Source organism: Penaeus japonicus, unplaced genomic scaffold (assembly GCF_977035675.1).
Source record: "Penaeus japonicus unplaced genomic scaffold, GWHDUDI00000001_assembly GWHDUDI00000041, whole genome shotgun sequence".
In the NCBI taxonomy this organism is placed as follows: Eukaryota; Metazoa; Arthropoda; class Malacostraca; order Decapoda; family Penaeidae; genus Penaeus; species Penaeus japonicus.
In genome coordinates, this window is record NW_028234443.1 from 17843459 (window position 1) to 17863458 (window position 20000).

General features: G+C 50.6%; 1 protein-coding gene across 8 annotated transcripts in view; it reads left to right on the forward strand.

Annotated features, from left to right (window-relative positions):
• zip (myosin heavy chain 10) overlaps positions 1-20000 on the forward strand; it is a 187604-nt gene that overhangs the window by 83011 nt on the left and 84593 nt on the right. For all 8 annotated transcript variants that reach the window (XM_086534381.1, XM_086534383.1, XM_086534384.1 and 5 more), the window contains exon 2: positions 12015-12171. In XM_086534381.1, the coding sequence (XP_086390507.1) occupies positions 12015-12171 (157 nt within the window). The remainder of the gene's footprint in view (positions 1-12014; positions 12172-20000) is intronic.

The window sequence follows — 20000 nt, forward strand, 5'->3', positions numbered from 1 at the left end:
AAAAAGTAGGGAGAACGGGAAGGGGGAGAGGGGGAGGAGATGAGAGAAAATACCAAAAGCGGAAAGGAAGAAGAGAGAGCGAGGAAAAGCGAGGGCGAGGCGAGGCGTTGCACGGTATTAAGACTGACGGGGCTGTCACGTTGGCGCTTTGACACGTGTGGCGAGAGCGAGAGCAGAGGGTAATGAGCCAACCCCCCTTCCCCCTTGTCCGAAAGAAAATGCAAGAATTTATGAACACGGATAGATAGATAGATAGATAGATAGATAGATAGATAGATAGATAGATAGATAGATAGATAGATAGATAGATAGATATAGGTTCTTGATTGTCTTTTACAGATAGAGATGGACAGGTAGGTTCAATCTACTTCGTGTGAAAGGATATGCAAACAATTGACAGGCAGGCAGAAAGACACAGATACAGACAAACACAGACGGACAGGTTCAAGCAAAATAAATCGCTCAAAGGGCAAAGAGTGTCTGCCCCCCCTCCCTGTGCCTCGGAATCAGCTGACGGAGCAAGCACTATAGCGAGGCGCGGGGTCGGCCGTAATGGCCCCGTTGGTGGTCCCCTTTAATCTCTGGGTCTAGCGGAGCGTGGTCTGCCAATCGGTTTGGGTCGCCATGCGGGGGATTCATGAGGGCTTATGTGAGTGGGGAGGTGGAGGGGGTGAGTGGGGGTGGAGGGGGGTACGAGGAAATGCTTACGAGCGATTCGGGAGCGAGTTGGGAAGGGAGGGAGGGTGGTGGGGAGGAAAGGGGGGAGAAGGAAGAGGAGGAAGAGAAGGGGGGAGGGGCTATGTGATCCTCCTCCCTGTCAGGAGAATGTGTTGCCCTCTTTCATCCTGATTATTGTAGGTCTTTCTACTTAACCTCCTTCCCTCCTCTCTCTCATACTCCCTCTCTCCTCTCTTGTCTCCTTCTCAACCCACCCCTCTCTTTCTCATTCCCTCCCTCTCTCCCCTTCTCTCTTCCCTTCTCCCCCTCTCCTTTCTTTCCCCTTTTCCCCCTTTTCACCAAGATGTGTTCCTACTCGTTTAATTTACATATTGCGGGCGAAGACCCATGGGAGAGGGGGAGGGGAAGGGGAGGCCTTCACATTGTCGCTTGCGAACATGTTAATCCACGAGACAAATGCATGTATTCCACGTTTCCTTTCATCTCTCTCTCTCTCTCTCTCTCTCTCTCTCTCTCTCTCTCTCTCTCTCTCTCTCTCTCTCTCTCTCTCTCTCTCTCTCTCTCTCTCTCTCTCTCTCTCTCTCTCTCTCTCTCTCTCTCTCTCTCTCTTTTTCTCTTCCTCTTTCTCTTTCTCTTTATGTGTGTATGTTTGGATATTTGTATGCATGCAGACACTTTCAAAATGTACCTACGGGTCAATGGAGAAGGTCTGAGGGGGAAGAGGATAGAGGGTCTGAGGGGAGAGGAGAGAAGGGAGGGTCTAAGGGCAGGCCATGAATATGCAAGATTTTTCTGCCTTGGCGTGGCTTGACGGGGACATGGTTTTGGGGGTTGTTCCGTGTCCCTTGTGATTGGTCGAGGCTCTTAAAGCGTACACACGGCAAAGCTCCTCTTTATCATTGCATTTATTGTGCTGCATGACCGTTTTTTTTCCTCATTCTGCATGACGTAGATATTTCTTTGACTTTTTGTTATCTTCGCCTCCGTTTTCTTTTCCCCCTTTTCTTTTTGGGTGATGTGATTTCTTTTTTTCGTTCCACATGGCGCCGCTTGTCTTTGTATTGATAATTGTCTTTCTGCCTTTCTATCCTTTGAATTGTACGTTCTTGTCTCTCTTTGTTTTACTGTGCCTAGGTTTGTTTTCGTTCCTCTGTTATCGTCGTCGTCTTTTCCTCCTTCCTCTCCTCCACATCCTTTTCCTCCACTTTCCTTCCCCTCCCCCTCCCCCTTCCCCTCCCCCTCCCCTCCTCTCCCCTCCTCTCTTCTCTTCTCTCCTCTCCTCTCCTCTCCTCTCCTCTCCTCTCCTCTCCTCTCCTCTCCTCTCCTCTCCTCTCCTCTCCTCTCCTATCCTCTTTTCTCCTTTCCTCTCCTCTCCTCACATCCCTCGTCCTTTCCTCTCTTCCCTCTTCCTCTCCTCTACTTCCTTCTCTTCTCCTCTCCTCTCCTTTCCTCCCCTCCCCTCCTCTCCTCTCCCCTCCCCTCCCCTCCTCTCATTTCCCCTCCCCTCCCCTCCCCTCCTCTCCTTTCCCCCTCTCACTGCCCCCCTCTACCTCCGAATCAATGATGATCACGTCTGCATGCGAAGATTATAATGATCCCGACGGCTGCAACACGCTCACACGCGAGAACTTAGTGTGGCACGAGAGAGAGAGAGAGAGAGAGAGAGAGAGAGAGAGAGAGAGAGAGAGAGAGAGAGAGAGAGAGAGAGAGAAAGAAAAAGAGAGAGAAAGAAAAAGAGAGAGAAAGAGAAAGAGAGAGAAAGAGAAAGAAATAGAACAGGGGGGTAGTGGGGATGGGGAGAAAGAAGTGCCACACCCTGAATTTAAAAGAAAAAAAGTCATTAGTCTTGGCTCTCTCTCTTTTATCTCGCTTCTGTTAGAATTTAATATCTCTTTGATTCCCCTTATCGCGTGGGTAATATCCGGAAGGGGGGTATATCAGTAGTTCTCGTCGCCGCCGCTGCCGGTACTGCCTGACTTCCCTCCGCGGTGTGGGCGTGGCGGGTTCAAGGTCACGTGGCGACGCCCCTGTGGCTGGCTGGGATGGGGAGGTGAGGGTTGGGGGGTTCTCTCTTCGGCCTCTCTTAGTTCTCTTGTCGGTGTTTTTCTCTCCCTCCCCCTCCTCCTCCTCCTCCTCCTCCTCCTCCTCCTCCTCCTCCTCCTCCTCCTCCTCCTTCCCCTCCCCTTCCCCCCTCCCCTTCCCCCTCCCCTCCCCTCCCCTTCCCTTCCCCCTCCTCCTCCCCCCTTCGGAATATCTCTCCCTCATATCTTTCATTACTTTTTTCTTTTTTGTCCTTCCGGTTCTCATTTTGGGAGGAAGGGGAACGTAATCTTGCTTGCCTTCTTATCTTTCGTCTCTCTCTCCTTGACTGCATCCGGGTGTGAAAGGAGGGAGGGGGAGGGGGAGGGGGATAGGCATAAGCATAGGCATAAGCATAAGCATAAGCATAGGTATAGGCGTAGGTATAGGCCTCCTCCTTCCTTCCTTCCTCCTTCCTCTTCCTCCCTCCTCCCTCCTCCCTCCTCCTTCCTTCTCCTTCCTCTATCCATCTTCGTTCTCTTTCGCCTTTGACTTTTTTCGTCCTCTGCTCTTTTGATATTGCGTCATGCCACAAGCAGGGAAAGAGGGGGTGGGGGTATTAGGGGGAGGGGAGGAGGTTGGGGGAGGGGGGGTGGCACGTCTTGCACTCTGTTTTTTGTGTCGTTCTTCAAACTGGCACGTGTACCCAGGATGTGTACCCGCCTACACACACGCAAACTCACCCTTACCCTTATACGCACACAGACGATTTTTCACGCACACACAAATGCGTGCATGCGTGAATGTATTTTTTCTTTTTATACGGATTAGATTTTTTTATAGTTGGAATTAAATTTTCTTATCCCGTCATAGTTAATATTTTTTTCTTTCATCATTAGGAGTTGAGAAAAATACCTTGGGATTTATATAACTACTTTGAATGCAACGAGTTGATTGCATTCGTGTTGGATCTCCGTTCACTTCTTTGTGTTGTTCTTTGCCATTGACTAAGTTAACCTTATCTATTTCATTTTAGTTTTACATTATTTTTAATTTTTTTTATACCCCCTACCATCTTCTATGTTTCGCACACGAACACACACACACACACACACACACACACACACACACACACACACACACACACACACACACACACACACACACACACACACACACACACACACACACACACACACACACACACACACACACACACACACACACACAGTGTGTGCATGTGTCTGTAAGTCCGTGTGTTTACATAGACCAGTGTCATTGTCAGGGTCGAGAGACAGGCAGAGGGGGGCGGGGGCGGAGTCGCAACGGAGGCGGAATAGTATTGTGCATTGAGGGGGAAGGGGGGGGGGGTGTACGGGAAGGTGGGAGTTGGAGGGGGAGGGGGAGGGGGGTATGCATGACTCACCCGCCGAGCCCTCTCCCGGAAACACTCGCCTCCTTCATTTCCTTTCTTTTATCAACTTTATTTTTGTTCCTTTTTTTTTTTAATCTGTTCCCTCCTTATCTCTCTTTTTCTCCGTCGTCCTCCTCCTCCTCCTCCTCCTCCTCCTCCTCCTCCTCCTCCTCCTCCTCCTCCTCCTCCTCCTCCTTCCCCCTCCCCCTTACTCGTCGTCCTCCTCGTCCTCCTCCTTTCCCCCTCTCCCTCTCCCTCTCCCTCTCCCTCTCCCTCTCCCTCTCCCTCCCCCTCTCTCTCTCTCTCTCTCTTTCCCCCTCTCCCTCTCCCTCTCCCTCTCCCTCTCCCTCTCCCTCTCTCTCCCTCTCCCTCTCCCTCTCCCTCTCCCTCTCCCTCTCCCTCTCCCTCTCCCTCTCCCTCTCCCTCTAAGCCCAGCCCCCGTATCAAGGCGTTCGTCGTGTCTCCGAAGACGAGAAGTGTCTTGGATAACGTTATCGCGTGACAGTGTCATGTTATCTCTGTTATCTTGCCCCGCTCCCTTGTGAGGCGATGGGAGGGGGTGGGGAGAAGGGGGAGGGGATGGGGATGGGGAGAGGGAAGGGGGGGAGTGAGTCATTGCTCTTCTGTCCGAGCGGCTGGATTTGTCCTTTCTTATTGTATTTCTCTTTTCTCGCTTTGGTTGCTTCCTCCTCTTTTTTTCATCTTTCTTTTTGTCTTTCACACACTCTTGATTTTTGAAAACCTCTCCCTCTTCATCTCCATCTCCATCATCATCTCTTTCGCCTTCCTCTCGAGTCTGTTAGTTCGTGGAGGGCGAGTCAAGGGGGAGGTAGAGAGAAGGGGCGAGAGAGAGGAGGAAGAAGAGGTAAGGAGGAGGAGAGGGGAAGAAGGGGTCCCCTATACAACGCATGACGTAAAACAACCATCTTGATTGTTGACATGACATGACAAAGGCATGCGGGGGGTAGGGGGTAGGGGTAGGGAGGGGGGTTGTTGCAGTGGGGGTGAGGTGGAGGGGAGTGAGGGGATGAATAGGACACTTTAGCGTATGAAAGGGGGATAGATTTGGAGTGGGGAGGGTGAGGGAGGAGGGAGGGGGAGGGGAGGGGCGAAAGTACGAGTGACGCGGAGGAAGATAATGGTGAAGGGGGGGGGGGGGGCAGAAGACGATGACGACGACGACGTGGGTGAGGGGAAGGAGGGAAAAGGAAGGATTAGGTGGATGGAGGAGGGAAAGGGTTGTGATAGGGATGATGACGAAGATAGTGGTGCTGGTGGTGATGATCATGATGACGACGATCACATGCAAGAGGAAGAGAACGAAGGGAAATAAAAGGAAACGAAACAAGATAAGAAAAATAAAAATACCAATATTAGGAGAAATAAACAAAACGGAGGCAATGCAAAGTAACAGAAAACGGGGGAGAGGAGGAGAGAGAAGGGAGGGGAGGGTTGCTATCGGACTGAAATTGTGTTAAGGAATGTTGAGTAACGGAGATGATTGATGTTGTCGCTCGAGGCAGACAGATCCGGGGCGCGACGGGCAGGGTAGAGGAGGGGAGACGAGAAGAGAGAGGAGTTAGGAATAAAGGAGAGGAGAGGAGAGGAGAGAGGAAAAAAGTAGGGAAGGAGGACTGAAGGGGAGGGGAGGGGAGGGGATGGGATGAGATGAGATAGAGGGAGTGGATGGGGTAGCTGAGGGTGAGAAATGCAACAGGATCACCTCCCGGGGTCAGGAACATCCTAGTGGGAAGGGCTGACAGGATGTCTGGACTCCCGAAGGATGATTTACTATCTCGTAGGGACGGGGATGGGGATGAGTTGAGGGGAGCCTTGTTATTTTTTCTGGTTTCTGTCTCTCTGTCTCTCTGTCTCTCTGTCTCTCTGTCTCTCTGTCTCTCTGTCTCTCTGTCTCTATGTCTCTATGTCTCTGTCTCTATGTCTCTATGTCTCTATGTCTCTATGTCTCTATGTCTCTATGTCTCTGTCTCTTTCTCTTTCTCTCTCTCTCTCTCTCTCTCTCTCTCTCTCTCTCTCTCTCTCTCTCTCTCTCTCTCTCTCTCTCTCTCTCTCTCTCTCTCTCTCTCTCTCTCTCTCATATATATACATACCCATATATATATCTATATCTATTTATCTCTGCCTCTCCCTCCCTCCCCCTCCCTCTCCCTCAGTCCATTGCCCCGCTTCCCTCTACCACCCTCTTCTCACCCTTATTCTTGTTACCCCCGCACCCTACATCCTCCCTCCATCCCTTCCTCCCTCCCTCCATCCCTGCATTCACTCATCCACTTCCCCCTCCCCTCACTACATCCCTTCTTACCCCCCCCCCCCCCGACTTATCAGCGCGTGCCATCGCTAGAGCGCCGTGACCCCAGGGAGTCCTCGTGACCTTTTCGGGATCTTGACCTCAAGGGACTCAGCGACTCCCTCCTGGCGTGACCCCGTGGCCCTTTGACAGATGGGAGGAGGAGGGGGAAGGGGAAGGGGATGGGGATGGTGAGGGTAAATGGGAAAGAAAGGAAGGGGGAAAGGGAAATGGAAAGAGAAAGGGAAAAGGAAAGGGAAAGGGTGGGGAAGAGAGGAGAAGGGGATGGGGATAGGGATGGGGATGGTTTGGAGACAAGATTGATGTGATTTTATATTTCGTTTTTTGAAACCATTACTATTGCTATTAGGAAAGAAAGGAAAAGAAATAAATGAGAAGGAAAAGAGGAAAGAGAAGAGTCAAAGCTAGAAGAGGAGGGAGAGACAGGGGATAGGGGGGAGACAAAGGAAGGAACGAGAAAGGAGAAAAGGAAAAAAGACAAAAAAGAAAAAACGAGAAGCCAAAAAGTAAGTGAGTGCGCGAGGGGAAGGAGGAAGGCCCGGAATTATCTGCCAACGAGTTCAATTTTTTGCTAATTATCCACGCGTATTTCCACTCGCTTTTTTCTTCTTCTTAGACGAGTAGTGAGAGATGGGAGATGCTGAAGAAGGGATGAGGGAGGGAGGGATAGAGGGATAAAAGTGGGATAGTTTAGAAAAAGGGCAAGAAAGGGTAGGAGAGGAGGGAATGACGTTTGCGGTGGAGTTTGGAGGAATTTGGAGAATTTAGATTGTGGGGCGTCCCAGGGGTAGGATCTTGCGCTTGCACTTGCACTGCACACGCACGTTCACTCTTCTTGCTTTTACTCATATAAGCGCACTTAAATACATATTTCTCTCCCTCTCGCCCTCACTCTCTCTCTCTCGCTCTCTCACTCACTCTCTCGCTCTCTCACTCACTCACTCACTCACTCACTCACTCACTCACTCACTCACTCACTCACTCACTCACGCAACAAGTGTAAACATTTGTGGGTGGACAGTTATGTATATGGATTCCCTCCCCATAGCCACCATGTACCTCCCCGTCATCCCCCATCCCCCATCCCCCATCAGTCTTCCTAGGTGTATCCCACGACCTCCCCTCCACCCCCACCGGCCTCCCTCTAGAACCCGTATGTGCAATATGTCGCTATTATGATCACCATTGTTCTTCGTCTTTTTATTGTTTTCGCTATTATCATTTTTGTTTTTAGTATTATTAACATTAACACCAACATTGACCTTAACATTACCATTGTTATTAGCAGCAGTTTGGGAAACGGGTTTGACCGACCGCTCGAGCAAGGCAGGGCAGGGCAGAGCAGGGTATGGGGCATGGGGCATGGGGCAGCACGGGTCAAAGTTCATTTCGCTTGCCATGGGTCGTGATGGCCGCATTGTGTGTGTGTGTGGTGGGGGGTAAAATAGGGGGTTCTGGCTGATTTAACTACGGTAGCAGAGTATGAGGGGAAGGGTTAAGGGGAGACGGGACATGAGGAGCGAGGGCAGTGACGAAAGACATTGTTGGCACAAAAGGGCATGTAGGGGCTATGTAGGTGAGGAACGGTATATATATGTGTGTGTGTGTGTGTGTGTGTGTGTGTGTGTGTGTGTGTGTGTGTGTGTGTGTGTGTGTGTGTGTGTGTGTGTGTGGGTGTGTGTGTGTGTGTGTGTGGGTGTGTGTGTGTGTGGGTGTGTGTGTGGGTGTGTGTGTGTATAGATGTATTTGAGTGCGAGGGCGGCTTTTGTGATCCATGTGCGGGCGTGTGTAAATGGGGGGAGGAAAGGAGGGGTTGGGATTTGACCATCTCCCCTACCTCGTTCTCGTGGGACAAAGAACCTCAAAAGAAGAAAACATTGTATATTATGCACTGTTATTAAAACAGAATGTGACGTGAGGGTCCGCACGACATCCGCACGATATCCGCACGACGACGCGAATAGGATGAAAAAATAATGAGCTGGAGAGCTGGAGAGCTGGAGAGCTGGAGAGCTGGAGAGCAGGAGGTATAGGGAGGTGAAGGGGAGGGAAGGGAGGAAGAGAGGAAGAGGAGAGATGGAGAAGAGGGATTGGGGGTTAGAAGTCGGAGGGAGGGTGAGGAGAGAGGGTGAGGGTGAGGAAAAGGAGAGGGATGGAGAAGGGAGAATTGAAAGCTGAGGGAGAGAGGGAGGGAGAAAGGGAGAATGGAAAACTGAGAAATGAAGATCGAAAAGGAAGGAAGGGCGGTAAACTAATGGAAGGAAGGAATAGGAATTAGGGAAAAGAAAGTAATAGAAAGAAAAAACAGGAAACAGGAAAGGAAGGAAGGCAAGCACGCAAGAAGAGAGGAAGGAGATAAAGCAAGAGATTAAGACGAAAGCCATAAAAAGGAAGGAAGGAAGAAAAGAAAGAAAAGATAGATAACGGATGTAAGAAAGAAAGAAAGAAAGAAGGAAGGATTTTTTTTCTTCTCCCGATACGCGTTAATACTCCGCGTCATGTCTGTTGCGACGGCCGTTCCGCCTCGGCAGAGTGATGGGCCACGCGCTCTCGCCACATTATGTATGCGTGTGAACCGAGGGGCTATGTTGATGTTAAGTGATGGGAATAGGGAGGGAAGGAGAGAGAGGGGGAGAGAGGGAGGGAGAGAGAGGGAAAATGAAAGGAAGGGAAAGGAAAAGACGGAGGGCAAGGGAGATAAAGAGAAGTTAAAGTTGTACTAACGGATGGGGAACAGAAGGAAATGAAAAAGGAAAGGAAAGGAAAGAGGGGAAGGTGAGGGGGAGGGGGAAGGGTAGACCTCATGCACGCATCCATTCATAGTCTGTAATCTTCCTCCTCCTCCTTCGCAGCTGGCACACGTTTTGGCCTGTTACTAGGTGCTCATGTGGAAGAGGGGAGGACGGAGAGGGGAAGGGAGGTTGAGAGGGGGAGGAAAAGGGAGGAGAAATAAGATAGGGAAGAAGAAAAAGTTATGTGAAAGGAAAAGAAAATGAGAGAGAGAGAGAGAGAGAGAGAGAGAGAGAGAGAGAGAGAGAGAGAGAGAGAGAGAGAGAGAGAGAGAGAGAGAGAGAGAGAGAGAGAGAGAGAGAGAGCAAAGAAAAGTCTTTACTGTTTACACCCAAGGAGAGAAGAGAGAATGACAAAAAAAAAGAAAAAAGAAAAAAAAGAAACAGGTTAGTGTTGAGCGAAAGAGCAAGAGATAATGAAAGGGAGAACATGTAAGAGAAGGAGAGAGTGAAAGAGAAAAATAAAAACAAAAACAAAGAAAAGAGACAGAGAGCAAAAGAAAGCGAGGGAAAGAGAGAGAGCGAGTGAGCGAGCGAGGCGCCCTGGTATAAAGTGTGGTATTAAGGGCCCCGGCGCAATATTTACTCACCTTTGGGATCTGATGATGGTTATTCCGCAAGATAAATGTGACCCAGGCTGAAAGACGCCTTTTTTTCTTTTCTTTTCTCCCTTTTTTTCTTTCTTTCTCTCTCTCTTGCTCTTTTGTCTCGCCTCGCCTTGTTTGTTCGGGTCTGGATTCTTCCGGTTTTGTTTAATCTTGAATGTTATTGCTGTTGAAGCGGATGTGGAGGGGAAGGGATTATTATTGTTATTGTTGTTGTTGTTGTTGTTATTGTTATTGTTAGCAACAATAACTGATATTGTTACTGTTAATATTGATATTATTTTCAGTATTTGTATTATCATCATCATTGGTGTATATACGTATATATTCATATTTGCATTTATATTTTATTACTACCTTCGTTTCTCTTGATTATCATTATTTCATTCCTTTAACGTTTTCGTAATTTTACTACCTCCATTTCTATTTATTATTATGATCACCATTAATCTATCTACTTAAAAAAAAAACACTGAATATATATATATATATTTTTTCAAAAGACAAATCAACTGTTGCTTTAGAATCCGAAAAAGAAATTATCGCCGACGGGGCCTCATTACCTCGGCCGAGACCATTAATTGAGGAATGCTTTTTTTTTTGGGGGGGGGGGGTCGAGGTAGGAAAAAACATGACGTTGAAAATGTGGGAGAGGATTTTTAATATTAGTTGCAGTCTCTCTCTCTTTCTTTCTCTCTTTTTCTTTCTCTTTTTCTTTCTCTCGCTCTCTCTCTCGCTCTCTCTCTCGCTCTCGCTCTCTCTCTCGCTCTCTCTCTCGCTCTCGCTCTCTCTCTCTCTCTCTCTCTCTCTCTCGTCCACTCTCTCTCTCTCTCTCTCTCTCTCTCTCTCTCTCTCTCTCTCTCTCTCTCTCTCTCTCTCTCTCTCTCTCTCTCTCTCTCTCTCTCTCTCTCTCTCTCTCTCTCTCTCTTATTTCTTCATCTTTCTCAAACATTTCTCACTCGTATACTGCCGAGGGTGAGGGGGGGGGGGGGGGCGGCTGAACGTAGGCCGCACGCCGCGCCGCGTAGGGGGTAATGGGGCATTTAGCAGGTGCTTAATGCCGTTTGGGGTACCTGGTAGTGCCCGCTTACCCCTACCCGCCCTCCTCTTCCTCCTACCCTTCTGCTGCTGCTGTTCCTCCTCCCACTCTGCCTCCCCCTTCCTCCTCCCACTCTGCCTCCCCCTTCCTCCTCCCACTCTGCCTCCCCCTTCCTCCTCCTCCTCCCCCTCCTCCTACTCTGCCTCCTCCTTCCTCCTCCTCTGCCTCCTCCTTCCTCCTCCTCCTCCTTCCTCCTTCTCCTCCTCCTCCTCCTTCTCCTCCTCCTCCTCCTTCTCCTCCTCCTCTCCTCCTCCTTCTCCTCCTCCTTCCTCCTCCTCCTTCTCCTTCTCCTCCTCCTCCTCCTCCTCCTCCTCCTCCTCCTCCTCCTCCTCCTCCTCCTCCTCCTCCTCCTCCTCCTCCTCCTCCTCCTCCTCCTCCTCCTCCTCCCTTCTCCCTCCCGACACTCCCCGCGTGCTTGCCTGGCGGTTTCGTGTTCGCGAGGAACATATAAATGCAAGTCTGGCATTTACACCATGTTGCATCCCGGGGTATTGCAGCGTCTTAGCAATGTGGAGGGGGGAGGGGGAGGGTGGATAGGGGAGGAGGGGAGGGAGGGAGGGGGAGGGATGATGAGAACTAGATGGGAGAAGGGGTAATTGGAAAGTGGAAATGGGAATGAGACTGGGATCATGACTGGAGAGGGTTTCGGGATGTATAAGTTGAATTAGTGTAGCCTTCTGCACTTCCAGCCAAATGTCTTCCCTCTGAGAATGAGATCATGTACAGCATTGTTATCACTCGTTATTTATCTAGATTTGTTTACAGCCACAATGATTCTCCCTCTATAACTGCCCCTTCCCCTCCAGACATACTCCGAGCGCTCCCTCTCCCTCCACTACCTCCATCTCTCACCATCCCTTCTTCCCTCCCTCTCTCCCTCTCCCTCTCCCTCTCCCTCTCCCTCTCCCTCTCCCTCTCCCTCTCCCTCTCCCTCTCCCTCTCCCTCTCCCTCTCTCCCTCTCCCTCTCCCTCTCCCTCCCCTCCCTCTCTCCCTCTCCCTCTCCCTCCTCAGCATACAATTTTGATTTAGTCCTCAGCAGAATAACTAACAGCCCCCCCCTCTCTTTCTCTCCCCCTACAGACCTACTCCGGCCTGTTCTGCGTGGTGGTGAACCCCTACCGCCGCCTGCCCATCTACACCGAGAAGGTCATCGAGATGTACAAGGGCAAGAAGCGCCATGAGATGCCGCCCCACGTCTTCGCCATCACAGACTGCGCCTACAGGTCTATGTTGCAAGGTAGGTGTCGGGGTGCCATTTTGACTTGGGGTGGATGGGTGGGTGCGTGGGTGGGTGGGTTTGATGGGTGGCTGGTCTTTTGGATTTATGTGAAGGACCACACACACACCCTCTCTTTTTATTTTGTTCCTACGTCTGTAACCCTTTCCTGCCCTTCCCCCCTTCCTCTCCTCCCCTCCCCTCCCATCACCATTCCCACCCTATTCTACCCTATCGCAACCACTCCCATCTCCTTCCCTCCACCCTCCACTCTCCTGTCCTCTCCTCCTTCGCCACCCCGTCCTCTCCTCCCCCCTTCCCCTCCCCTTATCCACTCCCCCCTCCTGCAAAACAAAACAGTCGAGAACACGAATGAACGGTCCACTTTGAGACTCCAATTATGATGGTATAAAAAGGATCCAGATAACGAGGCTGTAGAACCCTAGTTGCCGACACTCCCTCGTCCCTCTCTCTCTCTCTCTCTCTCTCTCTCTCTCTCTCTCTCTCTCTCTCTCTCTCTCTCTCTCTCTCTCTCTCTCTCTCTCTCTCTCTCTCTCTCTTCTTTTTTTTTTTCTCTCTCTTCCTCCCCCTCCCCTGTCTGTGTGTTTGCCATCTTCCTCTTCTTCTTCTTCCTCCCCTCTCCCCCCTTCCCTCCCCCTTGCCTTCCTCTACCATCCTCCCCCCTTCCCCCCATTCGGCTCCACTCCCTGTCGATCCCGTGGCATTTCCGGGTCTTGGCCTGGTTGCAAGAAAAGACGTGACGTCATAGTTCCAGTTTGTGTACATTTGGCGCTTCTTTGTCGTCGAGCGGTCAGTTGGGAGGGGGGGTCTGAGGGGGGGGTAGGTAGGAAGGAAGGGCGAAAGAGGAAGGGGAAGGGGAAGGGGAAGAAGGGTGGAATGTGGTAGGGATGGGTAGGTAGATGGGGATGGGTAGGTAGATGGGGATAGGGATGGGGAGGGTGAATGGGTAGATGGGAAGGATGAAGGAAGGAGAGTGGGAGGGCGGAAGAAAGAAGGAAAGAAAGGAAGAAGGTTGGTAGGTAGGTAAAGAAAGAGGGAAAAAGGGGAGAAGAGGACACAGCAAAGGAAGGAAGAGGCGTTTTGTGTTGACTTATAGATTTTAGATTATGATTATAAGTCTTAAGTGGAAGCAATTATCGTGTAATCTAGTGATTGTTTACCGGTTTTTGCATTTGCACATCGTGCACAGTGGGGCCGTGGGTGTGGCCAGGACCGACCTGCTTAAGTGGTGGGTCACTCGCTCCCAGGGTGGGTTTTGATTAATCAGACTTGTCATGGGGGGTTGGCTTTGGCACTCGGCGCTCATAGGACTCAGGCCAGCCTCACACGCAAGCACGCACACTCGCACACACACGCGTTCGTTCACGCTGGGGCATTGGGCGAGCTGTTCGAGAGGTCTTTGACTCGAGTTTGTGTTGATTGTTTTTCTTTTCTTATTTTTTGAAAGCGATTGATTTTGAGGGAGCCTCCGGGGAAGATGGAAAAATCCCCACCCCCTTCTCGCAGCAGCAAATGTCATTTTTTAAAATTGTTTCTCGTCTTTTTCTCTTTTTTGGGGGGCACAATGGCTATAGAACGGTAAATTTGCAAAAGGAGAAGTATTAAAGAAACTAAACTATTTATCCATTCATAAGAGCTTTCAAAACCAGTCTCTTAATGCGACAAACGTAGAAAAAAAAGTTATGAATGAGCGTTGAATACATCTCTTCCGCCGTGACGTTCCTCTGCTTCACCGCATACTTCCGTGCCAGAAAAGTACGTGTCTTCCACCCTGTAAAAGTAGCATGACTCTCCGCTCTCTGGCGAAGGGAGGCTCCGGCCCTTAGACTGACTCGGCTTGACCCAGCGTAGCTTGCGAGCGGATGGGAAAAAATCGCTTTCTCTCTTAACTGGTATCTTTAGAGCCGGAAGTCTTGCGGCGTCGGGGTATCTTACTCGGTTAGAACTCGGGGTTGAGAGTCAGTTGAGAAAGGGAGGAGGAGGAGGAGGAGGAGGAGGAGGAGGAGGAGGAGGAGGAGGAGGAGGAGGAGGAGGAGGAGGAGGAGGAGGAGGAGGAGGAGGAGGAGGAGCGCGGCGGCGGCTGCGTTGAATTGGAAGGGGCTTTGGGGGAGGGGTTGGGTGAGGTGGGGAAAAGGGTGGAAGATGGTTCAGAGGTTAGGATGGGAAGGGATGGAGGTGGGGAGGGCTGGGAGGGGGGCTAACTGATACGAGGAGGAAGTGGTGGAGGGGGTTGGGTGGTAGGAGGGGTGGTGTGGGTTGAGATAAAGTGAAGGGTTATCGGAGGTGGAAGTTGAGGGATCATAGGTGGTGATAGTGAGAGGGAGGTTATGGAGGTTGGTTAGGAGGTGGAGGGGGAACGGAATGGGGGGGGGGCAGTAGTTGTGTTAGCGGATATCTTCCACGATGTCTTTGTTATCAGATGTACTGTGTCCCCTGTGGCTGTTTGCTTTTGGGCAACGGGTTTTCCCTCTTGAGGTCTCCCTCTCCCTCTCCCTCTCCCTCTCCCTCTCCCTCTCCCTCTCCCTCTCCCTCTCCCTCTCCCTCTCCCTCTCCCTCTCCCTCTCCCTCTCCCTCTCCCTCCTCATCATATTTCGTAAATTTATCTGCATATAATATGTAAGATAAAACATCATATAACGTGTACATAACGTGATTGTATTAGGATGCATAATATAACGCGCCTGTGCCTGTCACTGTGACTCCTTTCCAAATTTGGTTGTGTCAGCTTCTGTACTTGTCTGTGTCCCGCCTGGCGGTGGGGCGGGTTAGGCCTACGGAAGCATCTCTGTCCTGAATACGGATTGATCAGTCGATATGCGGGGGAGATGAATAGATAAAGTCTTTTGGAGAAAGAAGGAGAGAGAGACATTCATATTGGAACCAACAGGAAGCTGTATCATGAAACCGACGAAGGTTCTTGCAGTCTTGCATTTCTTGGTGTTGCATTGTCTTAGTCTGGCATTCTCTTCGTCGTGCGTTTGCTTAGTCGTTCTTTTTTGTTCATTTTCTTTGCCTTGCATTTACGGGCGAGTAAGAATAGGAGTGGAGACTGACTATGTGAGACGTTGTGTGTGTATTGCCTTGCGTGTCGTTCATAGTCCAGTTCGGACGTTCGACCGCTTTTACGTTTTGTTGCATGTTGCCGCGTGTTGCTATCGGGTATTGGGGTACGAATGAGAATAGCAATTTGTTCTTCCTCTTATATTTCCGAAAGCCACGTTAGGGTGACGGCCCCTACGGTAGAACGTTTGTTTATTTGCTGGTGTTTGGTTGTTCTTTGGGCGTTAATAGTAGTTTCTAGTGCGTTAGGAATGCCTATGTAATATATGTAGAGAATGTTGTTCTGTGGATGCCTCGCGTGGTGCGAGTGCGAGGAGGGCATCTCGGGGCACCTCTTGGTGCCTAATAAGGGAAGCGGACTGTCGCTACACCGTCGTCGATGGCCGTTCTATGGGCCCAGCCGTCGCCGCGCATACCTGCTCTCTTTAAACACGCTCGCCCGTCGCCCCCTTTCAGCTGCTGCTGCTCCTCTCCGTCCCTCTCCCTCGCTTACCGGTTGTACTATATGCACGCGCGAGCAAGCAAGCAAGCAAGCAAGCAAGCAAGCACATGCGTACAGTACACGTATATGCACACAACCACATGTATACGTGCACATAACCACATGCATACATGCATATATCCACATACATACATGCACATAACCATATGCATACATGCACGTGCACCCCCCCCCCCCCACACACACACACACACGTACAAACATATGTACAGATATGAAATGGTTTTACATATTCACATACGCACCCGCGCGCGGACAAAAAGGAGAGACTGGCTGACATCCCTCGGTCCTCATGGATCGAAGGGATGCCTCCCTGTCTGGCTCCTCCGCCGCCCGCGCCCTACACCGATTCGGTTCCCCGCCGCGCCGCGCCGGCTGCGAGGGCGAAGGGTTCGAGCCGAGATGGTTTGGTTCTTGGTGGCATTGGTTGGGGTCGCTGGTTATTGTGATTGGTATTAATGTCTAATGTAGTTTATCGGCCATGTGGTTTAGCAATGTTCGTATGGGGATAATCTGTATGTTGTGACGTAACCATCGTGAACGGTAGCATGATGTGTGATGGGACGAGCGACGAAAATACGGTATTAGGAAGACAGCCGTCAAGGAATTTTTCTGATGCACTGCAATAGCATGGCGGGAGAGTGCCTCGTACATGGCACAGTCCAAAAGAAGCGCTTGTGCCCATCGTGTCATCCCATTCCGAGATGCGGCACCGTCACTGTAGTAGCGTAACTATCGATGGCTAGATCTGACATACACGCGTCCTTGGCTACGATACGAATGCCGACGTCATAGAGGCGGGTAATGTTATGCAAATAGGGGAGTGATTAAAACATGAGATTACAATGGGGTGAAAGAACTCGTTGAGGCTGCTGTATATCTTAAGTAAATTCTTTGCTGTCTTTGCCTCGAAGGAAGAATAATATATATATATATATATATATATATATATATATATATATATATATATACATATATATATATTTTTTTTTTCTTCTCCTTATTCTTCTTTGTTTATTTTTTCTCAATCGATAGTGGATTTAACTTGCTTTACCATTGCCTGAATTTATCTGAAATGTAGTGCATCACACCCGCAGAGTTTGCTAAAACCAGAGATGTATGCAATGTACATCGCGGTAACCTGGACTCTCGGAAGATTTTTTTCAGCGCGAGTTCCTGTTTTATGGCCCGCGATCTCGACCATCGTATTAACCCGAGCTAATTCCAAGTCGCTTAGAAATGCAAATTGACGATAACTGCGCCTCGTTTGAATTTTTTCCCCTTTTCTTTTTTTTTCTCTGCAATTTTGTTTCGTCATGTCAGCTCCTGACCCGGGGCGCGTTAAAATCTCCTATGGAAGGGGAGGAAAAAAATAAGGGGAGAGGTGAGAAGAAACAAAGACATACACACACACACACACACACACACACACACACACACACACACACACACACACACACACACACACACACATACACACACACATACACACACACATACACACACATACACATACACACACAGAAGAGAGAGAGAAATTACCGGTGTCTCGTCAACCGGTATCCGGCGACCGCTCTTTGCCTCCAGAAACGAGAGAGAGAGGTAGGGGGGCGGGGCATCTTTTGCTCTACCGGCGTTGGGTATCGGATGAGCCCCCTCTCCCTCCCTCCCTGCCACCTCCTCCCCCTCCTTATTCAATCTTCCTCTTCATTTCTCCCCTTCCCCCCCGTTCCTCTGTCAACACCCCTCTCTCTTTCCCCTTCCTTCTCCCATCCCCAATACACCCCCTCTTTGACATCTCTCCCCCTTTTCAATATCCCCTTTCCACTTCAACCCCCCACCCCCTTCCCTCCCTTACGATCTGCCTCATCCCCCTCCTCTCAACATCTCTCTCAACACACCTTCCACCTTCTCCTCCCCCTCCCAACGCCCCCTCCACCTCCCCCTTCCCGTGCCCCCCCCCCCCTCCTCTCCACTCGATCCGCCTAAGTAGAATCTCGCTGCATTTAATTCGCGCATTGATTGGCGTTTATGTGATGTGCCGAATTTGTAGCTTGAGTTTCCTCGCGTCGTTGTTGTTGTGAGGAATTAGGGTGGTGGAGGTGGAGGTGGAGGGTCGTCGCGGGTGGATAGGGAGGGTGGTTGGAGGTGGAGCAGGAGGGTCGTCGCGGGTGGATAGGGAGGGTGGTTGGAGGTGGAGCAGGAGGGTCGTTGGGGGTGGATAAGGAGGGTGGTTGGAGGTGGAGAAGGAGGGCGGTTGGAGTTGGAGAAGGAGGGTGGTGGAGGTGGAGAAGGAGGGCGGTTGGAGTTGGAGAAGGAGGGTGGTGGAGGTGGAGGGTCGTTGGAGGTGGATAGGAGGATCGGGTTAGGTCTAATGGGGGATTGTCGGAGGTGGAGGGCCGTCTGAAGTGGGGGTCGTGGGGTTTGGCGGAGGGTCGTCGTCGGAGGGCATCGGGAGGGGTCGTTGCAAGTGGAGGGTCGGTGTGGGTCGTCGGAGATGGGGCGCGTGAAGGTCTCCTATTTTGGACAGTTGGGGTGGGGGTCCTTTGGGGAGGTGTCTTCCGTTTTAGCTAGTTTGGAAACTCGTCTTAATCAGCAAAGAGTCTTCTTTTCTCCCTCCCTCCCTCCCTCCCTGCCTCCCTCCCTCCCTCCCTCCCACAGGCGAAGCGAGGCCGGCACTCACGACGAAGGCGGTGACGTAGGGCTTCTCTTTTGGAGAGATTAGCTTGTTTGGAAACTCGCCGGGTCGGCAAATGTTTTCCTTTTTTTCTTGCTGGATTGAAAATTTTCTGATTAAAAAAAAAATGATTAAAGGCGTAATCATATTTAGTCTACGGTACGTGTTGTTGATAAGGATGATGATAAGAAAGATAAGAGCGCAAGAAAGGGCTAGTTAGAGAGGACGACCTCCCCCCCCATCCCCTCTTAGAAGGACTCTTGAACCGTAAAGTTCCTAGAGGAGGAATTGGTGGCGAGTGGGGGGGTAAGGGGGGGGGGCACAGTGCTCCGGCTGACGACCGACTTGGTGAGGCGTCGTTGATAAGAGATCGAGAGCGGGGGGGGGGGGGGATTAGGAGAGGATGAAGGATAGAGGAAGAAGAGGAGAGAGAGATGGGGAGGGGGAAGGGGAGGACGATGGAGGAAGGGGGGCAAGAGAAGCAAGAGAGGTGAAGGATGGGGAAGAGGGTGAGGATGGTGGAAGGGGAGCAGAAGAGAGAGGAATAGGGGCGAGATGAGGATGAGGGTGAGACGGTGAGGAGAGAGGTGGAGAAAGAGGCGCAGGAGGGGAGGATGATAAGGAGGGGGGAGGGGAGAGAAAATGAAGTGATTAAGATATTGACGAAGGGGAGGGGGGACACAAAAGGAGAGGATGGGGGGGAGAGGAGGAGGAGAAGGGGAAGAGGAAGAGGAAGAGGAAGAGTGAAGGTGCAGGAGAGAAGTGAAGAAAAAGGTGACGAGCGATGGAAGAGAATCACTCCAACGCCCACGAGGAGCTCGGCGAAGTGACAAGCATCAGCCGAGGGGGATTCTTAATTTCCCGCATGCACTCGTCTGTATTCTCTCCATTTCTTTGTCTGTCGGTCTCTTCCTGTCTGTTCGTGTAACAGTCTGTTCTCGTGTCTGTCTGCCTTCTTTGTCTGCATGTTCGCCTGTCAGTTTATTTGTTTGTATACTTGTCTGTCCGCCTGTCTGTCAGCCTGCCTCAGCAAATTCTCAACACCGGGATGCATTTCTCCTTGAAGACGGAATCTGAGCGACAGATATTCTTGATAGACAGATGCTCGACTCAACGTGTCATTTCCCGGTCATATCGCGTGTCACTTCTTTGCCGCGGCTGTTGACGGAGTGATGATGTGATGTGATGTAATGTGATGAAGGCTTGCGGTTGCGGCGGCAGACACACAAGCAGGAAATCAACAGAATTCTGAACTTTCCCCTCCTCCTCTCCCCTCCCCCTCTCCCCTCCCCCTCTCCCCTCCCCCTCTCCCCTCCTCTTCTCTCCTCTCCCCTTCTCCCCCCCTCTTTTCTCCCCCCTTCTCCCCTCCCCCCTCTCCCCTCCCCCAATATCGCGTGCTTCTGTCATAGGAGGCGGCGGTTTGAGCCACTTTCGAGATGAGGATAGCATTTCCCTGCTGGCTGTCGTGGCTTTTATTTTTTTTTTTAGTATTTCGTTTTTTTTTTCCTTCGTCGATGTTCCTCTTTAGGAGAAATGAAATAGTTTGTTATAAATGTGTGTGTGAGAGTATATATGTATGTATGTATGTAT